The sequence below is a fragment of the Sebastes fasciatus genome, chromosome 17 (genome assembly GCF_043250625.1).
Source record: "Sebastes fasciatus isolate fSebFas1 chromosome 17, fSebFas1.pri, whole genome shotgun sequence".
NCBI lineage: Eukaryota > Metazoa > Chordata > Actinopteri > Perciformes > Sebastidae > Sebastes > Sebastes fasciatus.
In genome coordinates this window covers 7,853,270-7,875,264 of record NC_133811.1, presented here as the reverse complement: position 1 = coordinate 7,875,264, position 21,995 = coordinate 7,853,270, and the positions used below count along the sequence as shown (strand labels likewise).

The 21,995-nt window shown below is 38.3% G+C and overlaps 1 protein-coding gene across 1 annotated transcript in view; it reads left to right on the top strand.

Moving 5' to 3' along the window:
* Nucleotides 1-2,272: 2,272 nt before the first annotated feature.
* fam135b (family with sequence similarity 135 member B) overlaps nt 2,273-21,995 on the top strand; it is a 57,075-nt gene continuing 37,352 nt past the window's right edge. The window contains exons 1-3 of the mRNA XM_074613487.1: nt 2,273-2,718; nt 13,257-13,353; nt 17,701-17,780. Coding sequence (XP_074469588.1) covers nt 13,277-13,353; nt 17,701-17,780 — 157 coding nt within the window. The 5' untranslated portion in view covers nt 2,273-2,718; nt 13,257-13,276. The remainder of the gene's footprint in view (nt 2,719-13,256; nt 13,354-17,700; nt 17,781-21,995) is intronic.

Genomic DNA, 21,995 nt, shown 5'->3' with positions numbered 1-21,995 from the left:
TGTTGGGCTCCCATTAACTCCCTGTTCCTCCCAATGTACAGTGTGTACAGCTTCTATGCTGAAATACTACCTGAACCCAGATTCGCAGCTTGGTAGTTTGATTAAACACTATCATTTAGGAGTATGCAACAAATAAACACAAAAGTTAAAAGTTAAACTAGATTTTATGACCCACATTAAAGCTGCAATAGTAATATTTTTTAATTAATAATGGAATAAATGACTGTGTAATGTGAAAGGTGTCGCTCATAGCGACAAACTCACAGAGGAATTATCAGCTGACTGCAGCTTTCCCTCAGCTTTCCATAGCGTTTTAGCTTCTTTTAGCAAGTTGTTTTGGTTTTATAGACCACAAAACCGTGGTAACGCTGTTCGCCTCGCTCAGAATCCATCCTTACCACAATACAAGTGGTAAGGATGGATTGCTCTACTTTAGAGCAACAGAAGTCAGACGGCAGCTGGCGGTACCACGATTTAGCACTCTGCATCTCACGTTTCCACAGTTTCAAAGCGTGTCGGAAAACTACGGTGGCCTTTGGGTAACGTAAACAATTTATAAGGCTCTCTCTAGAGCCAGTGGTTGGTTTGTCTGTTTTGGGCTACTGTAGAAACATGGCGGAGCAACATGGTGGACTCATGGATGTATTAAGAGAACTGGATACAGCGTTGGAGGCGGGGCCCTGGTCATTCCTATGAGAGTTGCTCATTGGCGCATGAAGCCTAAATGGCTGGACTTCCGTCTGGAAAAGTACCTGTATCTTGGTGGAGTAGCGTCCGCTCAGTCACATGACTTGGTCATGGGGTCCCAACGGTCTCACTCACATGAACGGAGGAAGGGAAATAACTCTGGATTTGGCTATTAGTGCGTTTTATAACTTTAAAACTAAATTTTTTAAATAAGGGCTATTTCGGTGTTTGTACTAGTAAGTTGATTCACCTCAAAACAAATTATTCGCTGAGTTACAGACGTCTCTTTCCCAATGTAAGTCTATGGGAAAAAGTATTTTTGGACCCAAGGCATCACGTGACTGACATGGAAGTTGCAGTACCACCGTTTGGCCACTACGAAAGTTGGGATCGACGACCGGCACTTTTCCTCGGGGCTTGGGCGGACTCTATGAAGAGGACCCGCTCCCTATGTAGATATGAAAGGCTCATTCTAAGCTAACGAAAACAACAATTCTTGTAATTATACACTAATGAAAACATAGTTGTGAATATTAGGCTATATTTTATTTCTGCTAATAGATCCCCCAAAATGTTTCACACTGGCCCTTTAAATTCAGTTGATATTGTGCTTAATATGCCCAAACACATTTGGGAATATGCACCGTGGGTTGACACACAGAAGTCTGGAGCTATTAGGGCCCCTGGGGTAGCCTTACCAGGGCAGTAATGTTATAGATACTTACATTTAGTGTCGGCTAACTTACAACATCAACAAAAACCGACAGACAGGGGACAAAAAAAACTATATTATCACAGTGTTATCTGTCGGTCATCTATCAACCAGGGATATAAAAAGCATAGCCCAAATCATAAAATAGCGGTTACAGTTATTGATTTCTTCTCTGAACAGTGTTAATGTAGGCTACTTTAGGGATGATTCAAGATTCAAGATTCAAGATGTTTATTGTCACGCCGGTTATACAAGTACAATAGTGTGAAATGATTTTTGCTGGGAAGCTCCATTAAAAATAATAAGTTATATTACAATTATAAAAGAAAATACTTTGTACAAGGGCATATTAAGAATATATACATATCAGGAAGTATGAATATTCATATATAAGAAATACTTTGTACAAGGCATATTAAGAATATATAATATATATAGGCATATTAAGAATATATACAGGCATATTAAGAACATATACATTAAGAACATATACAGTATATACAGTATAAGATATACGATTGAGGTACTTTTTGTGTGAGAAGGTGTCGTATGAATTATCTATTTAAAAGTCTGATGGCCTGGGGGAAAAAAAAACTGTTCCTCAGTCTGCTGACCAGACTCAGAAAAGTTTTTTTTAAACCTCTTATTAATCTGCCATGACCTCCATCCAGGTCACGTGGCACCCGCATGCTTCTTATTGCATTAATGTTTTTTTATTTGCATAATAACACTCCCTCCTTTTGTGTCTGAGCATGGTGGTCATCATCCCTGACAGACAGCACCCTTCACTTCAGCTTTTTTTATTATAGGGGGGGCACGCTGTGACGTCAGCACCGCCCGCCCGCCCGCTGGACGCACGCACTAATAGTGCAGCAGCAGCACATACACACACACACACACACACACACACACACATTGACTATTAATATTGTCCCTATGAAATCCTCAGTCTCAGTCTGAATGCATTGTGTGCAAGACGCGAGGATCAACACAGAGACGCAGATTCCGCGACAGACGCTGCCGCACTTTCCCAAATTGAAATCCGCGTCAGGAGGAGAGAGACGTGGAGAGAGAGAAAGAGAGAGAGAGAGAGAGGGAGAGGGAGAGGGAGAAAGAGAGAGGAGGAGGAGGAGGAGGGAGACTGCAGAACATACAGGCTCTGGATGAATAACCATGGCAACAGCAGCAGCAGCAGGAGAAGCGGTGATATAAACATTGCAAACCGCGCATCCCTCCGCAAACAGAGGTTTAACTCAGCAGAGAGGCTGTCCAGACCTGAACACCTCTGCGGATATTAACGCTGCTTCATCACTGCTAAGGTGAGGCTGTGTGTGTGATTCTACATGTGACACCCTCCTTCTGCTTTAGAGGGGTATAGGTTGTGTGTGTGTGTGAGAGAGGATGGCTCATTGTTTGACATTACTATAGCAGAGAAAAGCTGTTGGATAGAGGCTGAATGAGGATGCATTTCATAGGAAACATATAGAGTCTAATAGGGAATTTACCTTCATTTATATATTCTATGGCAGCTGTGTCTTTGTCTGACATTATTGCATGTGTGGTCACTGGTCACATGTGTCCTTGTGTAAATAGACCTCCACACTGATAAGTTAACACAGCAAAAAAAGGACAATTTAAATCAAATTAGCCTTTCAAAATAAAGGTATTCAACATATTCAAGCCCTCCCGTGCTCAGAATGAGCTAAGTGAATGCAGTGTAATTGAATTGAGCTTGACAAACTATACTGTATGCTGGCAAACTGTGCAGTTCTGCATCATCTGTTTTGTCCAACGCCGCTGCTGCACACAGTACAGTGTGTGCTGTTTATTATCAGTGTTTCACAGATGCTTCAGTCTGTCCCACACACACGCTGTCTGAAAAATGAAACAAAGCAAAGCTCCCACTTCGACGTGAAACAATGCAGAGTTGTCACAGCTAGCTTGAAGGAAAAGATAAGAGGAGAAGTAAACAACTACGCAGGGTTAAATGGATCACAGTTAATCAGGCTGTTTGTACTGTAATGTGTAGCAAGACTTCATGGCCTACATGTGACTGATGTAAACATTAAACCACAAGACCACAACTGTGTCATTTGAACTTAAGTGACGTCCACCTTCATACTTTTCTGACTAGTCCCTTTGAAACACAGCACATGCACATTTGACAGCACTTGTTTCTCATACAAATGAATAGTGAGTTGTGAATACAAATAGTCAGTCTGTTTATGGTGTTGAGTGCAGATTGCATGCTTCAGCAGCTCCCACCAAAACACTACAAAAGACTCCCGAGGTAGTGAATGTAGGATTTTCCAGCTGGTTACTTTTTTTTTTTTTTTTGGCAGAAAAAGGTCTTTGATCATAAGAGAATCTCATTTGGAGATAGCGAGGATGCCGGTCACATCCTGTCCAAAGCCACACTCTCGGACTCATTTAACTTGATAACTCCACTTGGTCTCTTTTTTTTTTCTTTTTCTGTGCCTTTGCAGGGATTTGGCTTTGTCATTTTGACAACAAAGAGCCTAATACAGCATAACGGAGGGTTTTAGCTAAGATTATTCCCTCACATGATTGCTGGCTCGGAGCTTTCCAGTAAAGGCCACTCCACATATCCCAGTGTTCAGATTCTCACTCCTTAAAATCAGCAAAAAGGAAATATTGTTACAGTAACTTTTGACAGATGTCATATCTTTATAAATTGCTTCGTAAATGGTGTATTTTATTGTATTTTCATCAAATTTACAGTCCCAGAGTAGTACAATACATTCAGTTGCATCATTATCTATGGGATCTTTGTTATGATGGTGATATTGTCTTTGAAATTAAGATTTTATACTAGGCGAAGATTAAAAAACATCCTTTTTTTTAATTGCTTCTCCATTGTAACCTCCATTGTAATTAGTTTGCTTTAAATGGATTCATATTCCTTAGATTATAGCCATTCAAATGAGACCATATGCATCTAAGCCTTATTTGTTAAGGAGCAAGTCCTGCTTAATTTTGGGTAGTTATTTTAGGCGTTTTTTTCCCCCCGAGGGATAGGGCTTAACACTTTAAAACCTGGACAGAAAATCACAACAGCAACATTTCATTTTCTTGAAGGAGGTACTGTAACCCACTGGGCCTCGGTCACATATCCCTTTATTTACTGATCGTCCTGTTTCTGTTTGGTCGTGTTTGGAGTTAGATGTTAATGAATGGAATAATGCCTGAGATTAATTTCCGGCCCTTTGAGCTGTGCACACAGACAGCACAGCAGCTCCCAGTCGCAGCACACAATGACTCCGTGTTACAATGACACCTATACGCCTCCTGCAAAATCTGCTCCCTCCACATTCAGTCACTATGAACATGTTGCCTCTTCGTCCTCCTCCAAAATTGAGACGGGAGATGTCAGTCAGCATTCCCAACTGAGCTGACACTGTCAGGAGCGACTGGATGGGGTTGGGGAGGAGGAGGAGGAGGAGGAGGAGGAGGAAGAGGGTTACATGGGCAGCTTAAGGGCAGCCAGGAGTTTTAGTTTTTCCTTAAGGTGGAGGAATTACTGCAAAATCTAGCCCTCCAAGAAAGCCAGCATGTGTGCTGTGTGTGTGTGTGGCCTGCATTAAATAGTAATCAGACAGCAGATGGCTGTTTTGTAATGATTAGTGTTTAATGATTCGCTAAAAAGAGATAGTTTGTAAAATACGCTCAAGCAGCAACTTCTAAGCATCAGATGTAGCCCACCTATCCCTGTTTTAGTCAGGGAAGAACCTGGTTACATACAATACAGTAGGCTACAGGTTGTGTCGATCTGTGTGGGGGATGGCAGCATTGTGCAAAATATCAGAACATGCATTCTAACTGGGATTTGTATAACAATAGAGAGGTGAACGGGGCTCCCTGGTCAAGTAAATCATTGGTATTGTATGAAAATGACTTATTGATCAATTGATTGATTGATTGTGTGTTAACAGCCACATGTTTATGTGTATGTTTTCTATTTAATGTGATTGCTCAGCAGTCTTTCATGCAAACTACAGCCTGACAAATTGAGGCACTCAGCTAAAATATCAGAAAGAAGCTAGTTACAGCTATGATGAAATACTTAAATATTTAAAGATAATTTAAAGTCCTTAAGACTTCAGTCCTGGTTGATTTGGTTACTGACACCTGTTCCAGAATCCTGGGGCAACGTATCCATATAGAACGATTCATGATATCTTGTTTGTATGAAAACTTATTCCTCATTTTTATTTTTGTGTGGGTTTTCCTACGAATGTCCAGCAACACACATCAATTTCCACTGGTTACATGCATACAGTCTTTTTAAAATAAACTTCCATTCTCACAGGAAAACAAGGTTAGGTTTAGGCAACAAAACTACTTTGTTAGGTTTAGGTACGAACGGTGTATGAGACCAGCCTGTCTGGTACTTTGTCAGAAATACAGCAGAAGAGCAACTGATGTATCTGTTTACAGTGCCACCAAACAAGCAACCGTCAAATACCGCCACTTGGTCAGTGTCCCTCAGCGTCTGAAACAGATGTACTCAGGTAGTATAAAGAGTGGGAAAATCTACGTAGGGTGGTCAGGAGGGGAGGTTGGATGGGTCAAACATACACTGACTTTCACCCAGGAGGCCGCTGTTCGTGCCCTATGTGAAATTTGTTTTGTTACGTAACGTCCATACTTTACCAACGCCAGTTACGTAACAAGCGTAGTTATTTTACCATACAAACGTAGGCTACATATTTTAACACCAGCTATGATCTTTTCCTAACCCTAACCCTAACTTTTGTTGCATAAGTAAACCTAAAAAACTAAGTAAACCTACAGTGACACGCTGTCCTTGACGCGTCCAAAACTGACTCTAGAGGGATACCTAGAGTGTTGTAGTTTGAAGCGTAGGGCCACTGACCAAGCTGCTGTATTTGACGATGTTGGGAGTGAGAATGTGTTGAACAAACGCATGCTGTAGGTAAGCGTAGGTAGGCAATTTGAATCCAGGACGGGAATGGCGGACTCTGCCACTACAAAGGAAAACTACTCTATAGAAAAGTATTACAGAATGTAAACACATTGAAAGGCTAAACTGCTAATACCATAAATAGTATCAAAATGGGGTTTGATTCAATGAAAATCTAAAGGATGGTAACTATAAAAAAGAAGGAAACAGAAAAAAGAGAGATAGGCTGCTAGATTTATGTAAATGGAGCAATTATTTCAAGGGAATTCACTAAAAATCAACAACTTATTAGAAAATACACACAACTAACTAAACACTCTCAGTTTAATTGATCAAACACTTTTTTCCAGCACATTCCCTAGAACATTATTAGGGACTTATCATGAAATAACAGACCAACATGAATGTCTAAGTTCTGTTTCAAAGCAGTGTAAAATCCTGGTGGGGAAATACTGGATCCTGGTTGAAATAGACTAAAAATAGGCCGACTGGTATCAGCCTAAAAAAAGGGTTTTATCTGCAAAATGCTGCTAGGATAAAGCTGCCAATATTCTGTATTTTTTCTGTCAACAAATCTAATAAAAAAAGACCAAAACCAACAAAGAATTTAAGTGCTGTTTAAATAGCCCTAAGCCTTAAAAAACCCCAAGACATTTGGGATTTGTTTTTTAAATATTACAGTACATCCTTAGAAGGCAAGCTAAGGGCTGAGTGCCTCAGAGAGGTCTTATATAGACACATATTGTTAGTTTTGGTCTTTTGATGGGATTTAATATGAAAATAAGAGTAACCCCATGTTGCTCTTTGTTGTTTCATCATCATCATCATCATCATGATCATCACTGTCATCGTCATCAAGGGAAACACAGTGTATCCTACGTAGATGAATGACAGCTGTAGGGCTTTGAAGCCGTCAGCGTGGGTGTTTTGGTGTGTGCTTCGCTGATCTGATCAACTTATTGATGTGTATATACTTGTCTCTGTGTGCTCTCACCATATACTGTGGATTGTTTTGGTGAGAAAGAGAGTATAATAAGTCCCCGGACTGTCAGCCTCCATTTAATCAAGCACACAGTGTTCATTCTCCTCCGTTACTGCCTATACTGAACACATTACTGGAGAAGTGAGCAGCTCGTCTGCTTTTGAACCTCTGAGACAGCAGATAACAGATAACTAGGACGTTGGCTTATAACTCAGGAAGCAGGGAAGCAGCTTCGGCTCAACGCTGAAGAGATCTCAAGCAGTACGTACTCCAGTGTCTCACAGTCTCACATCAAATGGCCTATAACAACTGGTCACCCTGACACACACGAACAAAACTTCACCAGTGTGTCAGTGTGACACGACATGCAGAGTCAGCAAGAAAGAGGCACACATTTTGTGTGTCTTCAGGCCATTTGTAACAGTGGACAGCTAATGTAATAGGCTACATTAGAGAAGGTTACTGTGTTCGCTGTACTGCTTGTTTTTTTTGTGCCTTAATATGAACACGGTCACCTTTGTATTCTCCTCTATACACTGCTGGTTTTGGAAGGCAGAGGTTCAGGTTTTACTGAAGATTTACTGGCACCTTCTTTCTCTACACTTGGCAAGATTCTTATGATGCATCTTATCAGCATAAGCAAGGTGGAGGAGAGTGTTTCACTGCCAACTGAGAGGACACATAGCACAAATAAATACTGGTGTTGGTGAGGGACACCGGAATACATTTCTCTGCTCGTAAGACGTTACGAATCCGGTCTGTTCTCATTCCCAGGGCGTCAAATACCGACGCTTTGTCTCGGCATTCGATATCCGGTATGCGACGCACCGGGCTTTCTATTAACTACAATGTAAACCCATCTGCGGCAACTGTAAACGCTCAGGGAAAGTGCTGTGGGAGTGTGGTGACGCAGTTTAAAGAGCGGAGGGGATGGGCCCAACACACTCACAAGGCTTTCATCCAGGAGACCGCTGTTTGTGTACCGTGCGATACGTTTCAGTTTCACGTTACAATCAGCTGTTCGTTCGTGTCCCGTGTTCACAACGTTCGGTTTCGTTTCATTTTAAGCCAAACCGTTGTTGTTTTGGGGTCTGACGAAGCATGGCAAAATATGTTGGACAAATCAAAGCTGACTGTTGGCTTAATCAGAATTTTTTTCACACGAAAGGAAGCAAATCCCAGACCAAAAACTCACCAACATTAGCCAAAGTAAATTAACCTAATCCTTCACTCCAGACAACTCAATCAGAAGTAAAAAATAGTTGTGGTTGCAAAATTGAACATTTTAAACAAATTGACCCTTCCTTGAACAGTGGTGTGCATGTGGCTAGTAAGAAGGTACCTGGCTTTTTAAAGTGTCTGGAGGGTGTTGTATGTAATTTTTAGCCTTTCCAAAACCAAATACACATGAGCAAAAGCGTGAGGAATGGGTTAAACAGTGTGTGTTTATCTGCTCTAATGCAAGATGCAATCGTTAGCATGTCCGGGTTACTAGCTTACAACCTACAATAGTGTAACCAATCATTATTACTTCCAGTGTTACCAGATCTCGCAAAGAGAAACAAACCAGTTCTATGGAAACAAGCCCAAAAGAAGCACAAAACTTGGCTCTCCAAAAGAAAACCTTTTAGCTAAAATACCACAATGTGCGTGGCAGAGAGAGAGAGAGGCCACTTGATCAATGTATATATACAGTATATAGTAGGGCTGTCCTCGACCATATCAATTCTGAGTCGACTAACACTTTTACCAGAAATATGCTCATAAGTTTCTTAGTAATAAGTCATTCAGCATGAAAAAAAGCTTAAACAAACGACTAATCGACTAAAGAAATCTTGATTAAGACCAAAATGACCGATTAACTATATGTATGCAGCATTTCATTAGCAAAAAATAATGTATCTTGTATTTTTCTTTTTCCAATGTCTGTAAGCCTCATTGTCGAGAACAGTGCTGCGTTTCTTTTATGTTTATCAGTGCTGGCATGTTGAACAAGATCTGCATGATGTGCACGTATACTTTCACACTAACAGAACCTGCACGCTGCCTTTGGATCGTCCCCCACAAGGTCGATTCCAGACTTTTAATCCACTCTCTTTCTCCACTCCACTTTTTTTTACCCTATTTCGCCCACTTAGTCCCTGGCATTGTTAGCAAAGTAGCTAAAGAAACACTATCAATCGCATGATTTTGATTTGATTTTGTATGTAGTCTACAAACTAGACAGGTATAGTGGGCGGATACAGGGGACATAGGCTATAGGGAGCCCAAATAAGCAACTACACATCAGAACCAAGCCCAAAAAACGTGACAATATTTCTAAGTGACATTTCTAAGCTCAAAGTTGATTATAATACGCAGACTTGGCAACTGTGATTACTTCCAAGGCCAAGCAGCTTATTGTTAGCCAACTAGTGTGTGAGCCATGTTCACTATAGCACACTCACTGTTGTAGTATTTCCTCAATGAGTGGAAGCCGGTCCTGGATGTTATCAGATTTTAGGCTAACATTAGTGGCTCTGTTCTGCTCTTTATTTGATTTGAGGACGAATACACTCCAGCAACTTCAGCAACGTTACCCAAGATAGCATTAAGTTTGCCAAGCATGTTAGTTAGTCTTCATAATAAAGGACTTTGATTGTCCATAGTTAATCGTGATTAATTGCAAATTATTTCTTATCTGTTCAAAATGTCCCTTTAAGGGAGATTTGTCAAGTTTTACTCTTATCGACATAGAAGTGGACAAATATGTTGCTTTATGCAAAAGTAGGTATTTATTTATTATTGGAAATCAATTAACAACACAAAACAATGACAGAAACCCTCACAGATACTGTATTTAGCATAAAAATATGCTCAAATCAAAACTTGGCAAACTGCAGCCCAACAGGCAACAACAGCTGTCAGTGTGTCAGTGTGCTGACTTGACTATGACTTGCCCCAAACTGCATGTGATTATCATAAAGTGGGCATGTCTGTAAAGGGGAGACTCGTGGGTACCCATAGAACCCATTTTCATTCACATATCTTGAGGTCAGAGGTCAAGGGATCCGTATCCGTTTTTCCTCACAAAAATTTAGCGTAAATTTGGAGCGTTATTTAGCCTCCTTTGCGACAAGCTATGAAATGGTTTGTACCTAATGCAGTATGCAGTATGCTATTGTTTCTGGACAATATTTGTCATTGTTTTGTGTTGTTAATTGATTTCCAATAATACATATATCCATACATTTGCATAAAGCAAGCATATTTACCCACTCCCATGTTGATAAGAGCATTAAATACTTGACAAATCTCCCTTTAAGATACTGTACATGTTGAACAGAAAAAAAAGTGTGATTCATTTGTGATTAATCACGATTAACTATTTTAATAAATTGACAGTCCTAATTTGTATATTATAATATAGAATTTTTCACTAGAAACATCTGGCAGGCCAAATCAAAGCTTATGGTGGACCAACTTTGGTTTGTGGGGTCCACTTTGGGCAGCCCTGAATTAGACTAACTAACTTTACATTGCAAAAAGCTACAATGTGCAGTTTTTTTATTTCCATGTCTGCTAAATAATGAGCTGCCGAGGATGCTGACTTTTTGCCTATAGGACATGTAGCTTTAGCCTCAGTTTTTTTAGCACAGTATCATGTGTAGCCATGAAGCACAATAGACACTCCTTTCTACAGGATTCTCATTTTAAATCGAGTCAGCTGAAAACAGTAAAAAGGTCAGCCGGAGACGGTGTTTTCAACCAATTAATGGAGCTGATGTTACCTTAATGAGCTAGCTAGCTACAGGCCACAGTAGGTAGGAAGACTGATGGTACTCGAAGGATTATCTGCAGGCTGGAGTTAACTGTAATTAGCAGTAACTTTTGCATTTTAGTGGCAGTGAATTAACTTCTCACATTACCCCAGTGTCTGAAATTAAACCAGCCTGTCTGGATAAATCTTCACTCCTTAAAGAAAGTGGACTGAAACAGTGTTATAAGCTGAGAACTGGTCGTATTGCACGAGTGAAGTTACACTTCTGAAAGGTGTTTCACAGTGAAGACACTTGTGTGTGCACCTTCCTCCTATAGTGATGACTCTCAACACCTACAGGAACACAACCTGAATGCAGCACACATGCGGAGGATTATGTTTCAATTAGGGGGTTATTTGAGACACTTTACTGTAAACAGTGTCAGTGTTTCATCTCTTTTGTTTGGCGGCAGCTCAGTTTTTTTACTGCGTCTCAGCTTCCACGGTACTTTTCTCTGAACGCCACAGAGTATAACGTCCACGTCTGTGTTTTCTCCTGATGGTTTCAGTGGACTTAAAGTAGAATTAGACGCTTCATGTTTTTGGACGTGCCGTGGATTCACTGCAGCTTTTAATTGCAGCTAATGGAAAACACTGCTCACATGTGAGCTTCAGCGAGCCTTGGATATGTTGATCACAGGTTCTTTTAGAGCCTTCCATATTCAATGGTGTGATGCATTAGACGCATTGAGTATTTGCCTCCAGTTGTCTCATTAGTCTGAGTTAATAACCATGTTTGCAGGCCTGTATTCTTTTTTTGTAATTAGTATTTCATTGAATTTTTACATGTGTAATGTCACATTCCAATATCTTACACCCTAGAGATAATAGTCTTTATTATTTTGTTTTATTGCTAAATACAATGAAAGACTGAGCTGAACCCCTAATCTTAAGGGCTAATAGGAACTGGATGTGTACCTATTTTAGCGGTTTAGTTTGCTGTCATGTGTTTAGATGTAGGTAGCTGTATAACAGGAGTTTCCTTCAACAAGATCAAGGGCTTCAGTGCTGTGTGATCACTAAAGAGGTTTTTCGGTTAAACTGAACTAAAAGCAGGCAGAATAAATCGTGGTTAAATTATTCTTTTTCTTGTGTAAATTGGGAACTTGTACGGCAAATTCTGTGTGTGCCACATCAAAATTACATTTCCAAAATTGTCTCTTTCATGTCAAACAGGATAAGGAGACATTTGTTTCCTCAGACTTTCATATTCATCAAGAAGAGTCTAATGTAACAGCATTTAGACAATCATTGCGTAGCGTACTGAAATAAGAAAATCTATTCCTTTTTTTAAAATGTACTTCATTTTATTCTTGTATTTATTCTTGCTGCTTACTTGTTTATGGTTATGTCTAGCCCTCCGGCTTGTCTTGTGCAGTGTCTGATGTTTTATAAGTTTGGTTTCATGTTGCTCACTTGTATTGCACTTTAAACAAATAAATAATGAATGAATAAATAAATGAATAAATAAATAAATATGTAAGTAAGTAAGTAAATAAGTAAATAAATAAATAAATAAATTTCAGTGGTGGAAAAAAGAAAAAGAAAATCCTGTGAACCATAGAGAAAGCCCTTGGATACATTAGACCTTTGAATAAAAAGATTTAAAACATAATTGACTAATGCAATTATAATTTCAATGTACAAAGCAGTTAACATGTAATAGCCAGTTTTGCAGTTATGTTTAATTAAAAGGAAATATATTAAAGCAGCAGAACTATATTTAGATGTAATCTCACTAATTATACAGGTAATAATAACAATGTACCAAATGACTGACATTGACAGTAATAGAAGCTGAACTCAAATCAGCTCACAGTATCCCGTATTAGGACAACAAAGAGAGCAGCTGCACGTGCATTTACTCTGAAATAATTAAATCATTTAGGGTGGCGTTCATTTCTCCAACATTCACCTGAACAGTGATGGCGAGGACTATATTCAGAAGACGTCTGTCTTGGTCTTATACAGTCTGTTCTCCACACTGGACCGTATGAGTCATATCACCTCAGCAGACAGAAAATAACAGCGTGAGCTAGTTTTAGAAATGCCATTTGTCTTATCTTTCCACTGTGGATTCTGCTTATTTGTCTTCTGTGTCATATTTACTGTTTTTCTTCTCTGTTGACAGGTGATGAGTGGGATTATATCATGTCTGAAGTACAGGGAACACTGGAGTTTTCTGTAGAGTTGCACAAGTTTCACAATGTGGATCTCTTTCAAAGAGGGTAAGCAATTTATCTCTGAGTCATGATATTTGTTTATATTACCTGACTTCACAACTGCCAACTCAGCAAGCACATCAAATATATTCATATTAACTTGCTGACAAAGGACACCTCTTAATATTAGTCTGTTTTTTTATTCTTTTGAGTTTTTTTCTCAACTAAAAATGTAAAAAAAACAACAACACTGAACTGAATTCAACACTTAAATTAACGATACATAATGTAAGTAGTTCAGTACAATTGTTTCAAACTGAAACTGACTACTTATATCACAAGAGACCCCTGCAAGGCATTACATAATTATTTAATTCAGCAGTTCACTATGAACAAGGGAATATATCCCTCCAGATAGACTTTGGTAATTGATGGAGTAATTGCAATTTAAAGACAGATTGCTCTGACTTTTGTATAAAAATTCACCATCCCTCCAACTGATTAAAACATTGTATATCTGTACTGTATGCATTGAAATACAAAAATGTAGAAAAAGATGAGTGAATAGGACTCCTCTTGGAATGATGAAGGTACAATATAATTTATTGAATAAATAATAACCTGATGTACCACCTTCTTTCCACTACTGCTGAACAAAAACAACTCTGTAAAACTGCATCACGCCATTGGAAAAAAAACCCCAACTTTGATCTGTGCTGAATGTTGTCAGGCGTGTTTGAGAAAGTACCCATAATCCCCTGGAAATGTATGTCAGGACATCATGGGGTCTAATGAAATGGCGGTTTACAAATCAGCAGTTTAACAATCAGATAACAGATTAACCTAAAAAGGCCAAACTAAACGCAGTATGTTTGGTCAAAATGGAGTTAAGACCAGAATCAGGATTTTTGGTATCTGCCTTAACATATGAAAATATTATACCATAGAAATGTGTGATTTTTGTGAGAATAGCATCTGCAATTTGCAGTATCACCTCACATTAAAGCTAGCTGCTGAGATGTGAGATGGATATGGCTAGCCTTAGCTAAAGCTAAATTTACTCACTGATTTTCCCTCAGCTGTTATCTGTAATTGACAAATATAAATGTGTATTAAGTCAGATCTTGGTAATTCAGTTTGTTATAAGTAAATGGAGTTTATGCAATTTGGCTGTTAAGCTCCCTTTAAATCACATATTTGACTATATTGAATTGTATTTTTTTAATATTGATTTCAATATAGAATCAGAATCCTTATTTATTTTAATAATAATATTGAAAACAATGTTTTCACATAGCCCACAAGGAATTTGCTTTGGTGTGTTATAACATAAACACAAGAAAAATAAATTTAAAATTAAACTATGTACAAAAATTAGGAAACATAAATAAAGAATTGAAGTAAATTATAATAAAAATAGAAAAAATACTATAGAAATTATGTACAATATATCTGTATTAAAATGAAAGCTGTATAGAAGAAAATTACAATGAAAATATGAAAAAATACTATAAAGTACAATACATTGTATACATACAAGGAAAAATACAAATATCAATAGTAGATGAACAGACACGTAGAGAAACAGAGGTACATTTAATCTCTATGAACAATAGATAATCAGTGTGAAGTTATAAGTTATTATGATTGTAAATAAAAGAGCTAATATATATATATTTTTTTTACTTTTCCAGTTGAGTTTTTCATAATATTCCATGACTTTAAGCACCACATTTATCCTCTGCAGGAAGATTAAAACCTCTCATCGGGGCGGCTTTATCAAAATGATTTTCCCTCTCTGACCGGGATGGGCTAAAGCTTTATCATGGTAATCCCTTCAGCTGAGTGCACTAATATGTTTGTTTTTACCGGTTGCCACGTTGCTTCAGAGAGCAGCAGAGATCTGATGTGGACACTAAGAAGGATTGGCTCCCAATGTAAAGATGAAGCACTGCGGAATAAGAATAGTTTAGTTACCACCAGGACCTGTGCATCTCACCTCACAGCAATGCAATTACTGAAATCAATACAGATCCCTGTAGCAGACTGGTACACTACATGCAGCTGTACACTTTGAAGGGCCCAGTTATAGGCTACACTGATTGCATTGAAAATAATGATTAAATCTGCATTAATTTAAAAGAAGCTGATAAGCATGTAGTTTTCACTAATGGAGGCAAAGTTAGAGTCTTAGATTGCTTCAGATACTCAAATTATGAACCAGCTGCATTTTCTTAATGTAATTTATTCCATATTATTCTATTGTGCAAACAAAATGTAAACTACTGATATGGCCTATCCTTATACAATGATTCATATGATATTAGATTATTCCTCATTTTTATGTTTTCCTATGAATGTCCAGCAACACGTGACACACATGTCAATTTCCACTCCAGTCAAAATAAACATTCGTCTTCACAAGAAACAACTTGGTTAGGTTTAGGCCAAAAAACTACTTAATAGGAAAACATCAACTTGGTTAGGTTTAAGCAACAAAACTACTTATTAAGGTTTAGGAAAAGATTGACTTAGTTAGGTCTAGGCAACAAAACTACTTGGTTAGGTTTAGGAAAAGATTGACTTGGTTAGGATTACGCAAAAAAAAACCCCGACTTAGTTAGGTTTAGGCAACAAAACTACTTATTTAGGATTAGGCAACAAAACTACTTCGGTTTAGGCAACACAACTACTTAGTTAGGTTTAAGAAAAGATTGATTGTAACTTAAGTAAAGAAGTTACGTGACAAATAAATCAACGTTGAGTTCTGGTTTCACACGGAACACGAACACCGGTCTCCTGAGCAAAAGTCCGGTGTTTTTTGACACACCCATCGACCGGGACCTCCTACAATGTCTCTCTTTCTACTTCCTGGTTCAAAATAATGTGGATTACATATGAATTGATTTTGTGGGATATATGTGATTTACTGTGCATTACTTTTCATAGGTATAGCTACGAACGGTGTATATGGGAACAAACTGACTACTGATAAGTTCCATTGTCCTCCAGCATTTATATACCAAGAAATATTTCAGATGTGTGCCTTCTAAAGTAAGAAGAGGTCCACGCTCCAGAAACACTATTAGTATATAGAACAACTTAATTGTTGGCTTGTGGCCTTCTAAAGTAAATAAATAATGACGTTTATTGAAAATTAAATATTGAGTTTACAAATCTCTAAATCCCTAGGAGGTAGCGGATTCGTTTCTGACCAGTTACTGGCCACTGAGTTCACCTATTTCATTCCATAAACATTCTTTATTTACTTATTTATCAACCTTTTCCGTGCTCTTCCCTGTCAAGCCTCCATCTTTTCGGAGTGCTGTCGGTAACACACTGATGTTGACTGTGTTCACTGCCACAGTTCGGTCCTTCAGATTGCCAATGTGTCCCTGGAGAGCCGAGATGTGCTTTTACACAAAGCTGCTTTGACTTAAACTGTCAAAGTGACCTTTTCAAAGACATGTTTTCCATCGCTGCCTATAGTCAGGAATGTCATGTAAATAATCTTTATACAAGTCAGTGAGACTGTTTATATTCGGCTCTGTGCTGCTATTTTCTTTCTTGTGAAAGAAATTACTTTTGAAGCTGTAATAATCTCATCTCCTTGGATCAATGCATGTTCCTCTTATCTTTAAGTGTTGCATGTCTCGCACCAGTGCTCATCTGATACCATGTATAGTATACCTTACAGCCTTTTGAATAGAGGCGCATTATTATGTCTTTTTCATTATTAATAAACCTTTAATAATTAAGCTACATTTGTACAATTCATGGCTGATTTTGTTTAACATGACATTGTTAACTTCTCGGTCATGTCGTGAAGTGCCCTTTTGAAGCTTAAAAGCTGCACAATGTCAGTTTTTTATATAAAACCTGTCATGTCGATGCTAACGGAGAGCATCCTGTATTCCATCTAGACATGACGCTTGAATACATTGTCCTTGTCAGCAAATAGGTTATTCACTAAAGCATAGGTCCGCCTGTTTAGAAACAGGATGCACCACTTCAACTGTTTAAAAAGAAGCATATCTAACAAGTAGCTGTAGTGAATAGTAGGATACATGTTTACATTTTTAGCATTTGATGAAATACTAGTTTGTAGTGAAAACATTTTCCAAGTCAGCCTCTGACCCTGAGAATTATTTCACTTGAGCACACATTAAATTCTGGTGTCAAATAGTCATCAGTGAGAAAATATCCGCCCACAGCTTAGGTGACTCAGTAGAATTAAACTGAAATGGAAAATATCTGTGAAATAGTGAGTGTTCTTTTGCCACGAACACCGGCATTTTACTTATTCCCATTGTATATTTTCTTTATATACCCAGGCCATTTGGAGACATCAGTATGTACATTTATTCAGTGCTGTTGTAAGTGTGACTGTAATGTTTGCATCCTCTCCCTCAGGTTCTACCAGGTACGAGCAGGGCTGAAGGTCTCACCTCGAGTGCCCCACAGGTTGATAGCGACGACACAAGACAACACAGGTACTGTTTCACACACTCACACATACAAGTTATATTTTTAGGCATCACACCAGTCAGACAACACTATTCTCTTTCTCGTCTGCAGATAAGCTCCCAATTTGCTATATTTGTTCTCAGTAAACACACTTTTGCTGAACCCTCTTCGTTGTTGTTTTTTTGTCAATTTGTAGTCATTTTGCATCTCTTTGTGGTCATTCTGCAACCATTTGTGATTGTTTTGCATTTTTCTGTGGCCTCTTTGTGTCACTTTGTAGTCATTTTGCATCTCTTTGTGGTCGTTTTGCATCTTTTTGTGATAATTTTGCATTTCGTTGTGGTCATTTTTGATCCGTCTGTGATTGTTTTGTGTTTTTCTGTGGCTTTTTTCATCTTTGTGTAGTAATTTTCCATCTCTTTGGGGTTGTTTTGCATCCTTTTGCAGTCGTTTTGTGTCTCCGTGTGGTCATTTTGCGTCTCTTTGTGGTCGTTTTGTTTTTTCATATTTTTACCATTGTTTTGTGTCACTTTGTAGTTGTTTAGCATCTCTTTGTGGTCATTTGATTACCTTTCCAACAAGAAATGTTAAATGTCACTTCAAACTTAGACTCAGACCCAGGGACACCCGACCAGTTGGGCCCCCGGTAGACCTGTTCAGTAATCCATCCATGTAGTCAGTTGTGTATTTCAACAAGAAGACTGATATGTCAGAAAATTAATTTCAAATTCGACCAGATAAAATTTGCAGGTGATGTGTTTTCCAGAGAAGTTTCCAGGGTGGTAATATATAGTACAATATACGTCGTCATTTGAAACCAGAAAAGTACAATCAAATATACCCCTACTAGTAGTAATAAATCCTGCATACTTGTGTACTGTGTCACTCAATTATACAAATCCAATAAATACTTTCCATCATACAGTATCTGTAGTATAAACACTGACTGCGGCCAACAGTTGAATTTTAATCAAATGTCATCATGGCCATGATGATAGTAGCTTGGTCTTATAGTTTAGATCACATTTGGACAGGATGTGTGTTTCAGCCACAGTGGTCCAAAGGGGACTGAGTGTGAGAAAGTCTCACTTGACACAGAGAATTCTCTCATGACCACAGTTTTGTGGCCGAATAACACACATTGTGTTGTTCACGCTTGGCTTTGAAGTCTGTGTGAAGTACAGTAATCTACAGTATATCACAGTGTTGTGTGTTAAAGTACATGGTAGCACAGCAGGGAGCACTCTTATTCTGTGTCTTTCTTGGAACTGGTGAGCATAATTTTACAGTATCATGTGGTATATGGACATGTGCTACACAGTCTTCACTGGATTGTAGTCGTCTCACAGATTCATGCCTTCATATACCAGAAAATAGAGGATTTACCTCGGTATGCACCAGAATCTTTAATTTTTTATTGTGTCTAAAAGCCCCAAAATGAAAACAACCAAATAGATTTTTCAACCAGTAACACAATGTGCACAGTAAGTGAATCTACTGGTGTGTTTCTACCATCGTCCCAGCTATTAAAGCTATGCACCGGAGAACGAGAGTGGAGTCTGGGGATTTTATGGCTCTACCTCTCAGTGATTTAAGACATTTGGCTGTCTTTGGGTTAAAGACTGACTGACTCACTCTGCAGAAAATGTTGCGTCTCTAACATCTCCCAAAACTAAATGGTGGCATAGATGGTTCAACTTGTCTCAAATGTAATTCAGTTTTTGAACCCAGCGTCATTTTCGTGATAAATATATAGGGTGATCTTAACAAATAAAACTGTACTGCAATGTTTATACTCCAGGAGGAAAATGTTCCTCTTAATGAGGGATTTAAGACTTAAGAATATGACCGAAACAGGTTTAAAGCTTTCGCAGTGCAGCATAAAGCACAATATGGCAGTTAATCTTCAAAGAAAATTATATTCATTTGTGACTAGAACATTTAGGTCGAACTAATTTTCATTTGTAAATACTCCCTTTGTCAATGGTTTGTTAATTAAAATACTGATAACCAGAAAAACAAAACATGCAACCAATAAACACCCCTTTACTTAATGCTCTGTGTGTTTTACATAAATTAATTCCTAAATACAATTACTTGCAGATGGTTTGTATCATAAAAGATTCCTCACATGTCGTGTCCTCTTTTGTATTCATAGGTTGTGACACAGTGTTTCTGAAGCTACCCGAGCGCTAAAATCTAAATCTCTGGCAATGCAGAAATCCGTTTCACTGGCAATACTGATTCGCAGTAATAACGGCTATTTTTAGCCCGTCATGACTGGAGCGCCGTGTGTGTGTGTGTGTTATCCCGCTGTACTTGTGAGGCCCAGCTGACTGTGCAGCCCACTATTCTTGTGAGGACATGTGGGATTTTGAGGACATTTAGGTCTCAAATATGATCTGTTTCAGTTTATATTAAGGATAGGACTTTTGGTTTTAGGCGTGTAGCTCCTACGGTCATTATCTCCAACCATGTGTCAGTTTAAATGTTCTCACAGTGTGTTTGCGTGCGGTGGCAAGGACATGGCTGATTGTGAAGGTCTGCAGTCTGAGACACTGATTCGTGTCATTTTGAATGTTTCCTCCAAAAACACTGTGACAGCAGGAATTTCCTTTCCCTCATTAGTTCACAGATGAGATGGAGAGAAATCCTGAATAGTCAAAATATTAAGATTGCAATGTAAATGATAAAAATAGCAGTTCAGTAGACCTGCTCTCGACGGTCTATTTTTAGCGTGCTAAATCCTGGAGGTGCAGATTTACATGATGTCAGGTGAGGAAAAGAAGGGAGAGCACAGTCCAGCTGGAGGAGGCTTCAGGAAAACAGAGCTGCATTACTGTACATTGCGTCAATACAGTGTATGTAAACAGACACATTTGCTTCAGTTAGGTTTAGTTTATTTGGATACTAAATACACACAATAGGAAAACGGTAATTTCAGTGCAGGAGAGGAAGGAAGCCTGAAAGCCTTATACAGAGTCCTCCCCTATTTAAACAAATAAAAAAATTACATTATTACTCACACACATGCATAAACAGTAGGAAAAGAAAAGAAAAGAAAAAAAACAAACAAACAAAAATCAAACCTAGATATGTGGAGCCAACAGAAGCATCTTGCCATAAGGTTCAAGATGAAATGAGAAATTTCTTTAACTGTGTCCTAAAAGCTGGCAAGGAAGGAAGAAAACAATTTCAGTGGCATATTTATTGAATTCCATAACTATGGACCTCTAAATTTGATAAGAAATTGATGTCTTGATGTACAACAATAAGGTAAATGGAAATATTTTTGGTCTTGTTCGATATGAATCAATGTCTAAAGATAAAATATAAAGAATGTTAAGGGTTAACATAATATACTCTATTTATTTATCATTCATAGAATTATCCAGGCTGATGTCAAGGAAACCGACCTTGAGTGTGTTATAGCAGCACAAGCAAATATCCAGAGATATGATTAACACTTTGTCACATTTAATCTCTTCAGCTGAACACTACTAAAGTAATTAAACATTTTGTGTAATACACATATTTGCTTTTTTGTGTTCTGACGCATGCAGGCAGTTTATTTCTGGGTTAAAGCTCCATTAAAAACTCTGTAAACTACCTACCCAGCACTATACAGCAGACAGACAGAGTTAGAGAGTATAGCTGGTGAACATTTAGCAGCTAAAGAGACAGATATTTCCCTCAGGAGATAGTGGAGACCAAAACTGCGCTAATAGGAAAGTGATTATTGGACTAATCAGGTGGCCAGAAACACAACTCCAAATGAATGATAATGTTTCTCCGTATCTGCCCAAAGTGTAAACAGTTTGTTAAAAAGTTGTTGATCATATTTCAATGGTGTGTTCGCTTCTTGTTTTTGCTGCCAAAAAAAATCTGTTATAGATTTAGGCTCATGATTACGTGGGTTATATACAAATTATAATGCATTACTTTTTGTAGGTATAAGTAAGGACAGTGAATGAGAACAATCTGAATCAGGATGCAAAGGGAAATAGCTCGCCTGGCTGTGTGCAAAATGGAAAAAAAAACATGCCTCCCAACTCTATATGGCAACACTCAAAATTCAATAATTAATACATCGTATGTCAATAGCAGTGGGCAACTCCAGGGTCTGAAAAGTGAAGCCAATGCTGAAGTGCCTTCAAAATTTCATTCAAATCCATTGCAGACTTTTGGAGTAATCGTCCAAACGGACAAACCAACAAACAAACAAACCAACGCCGGTGAAA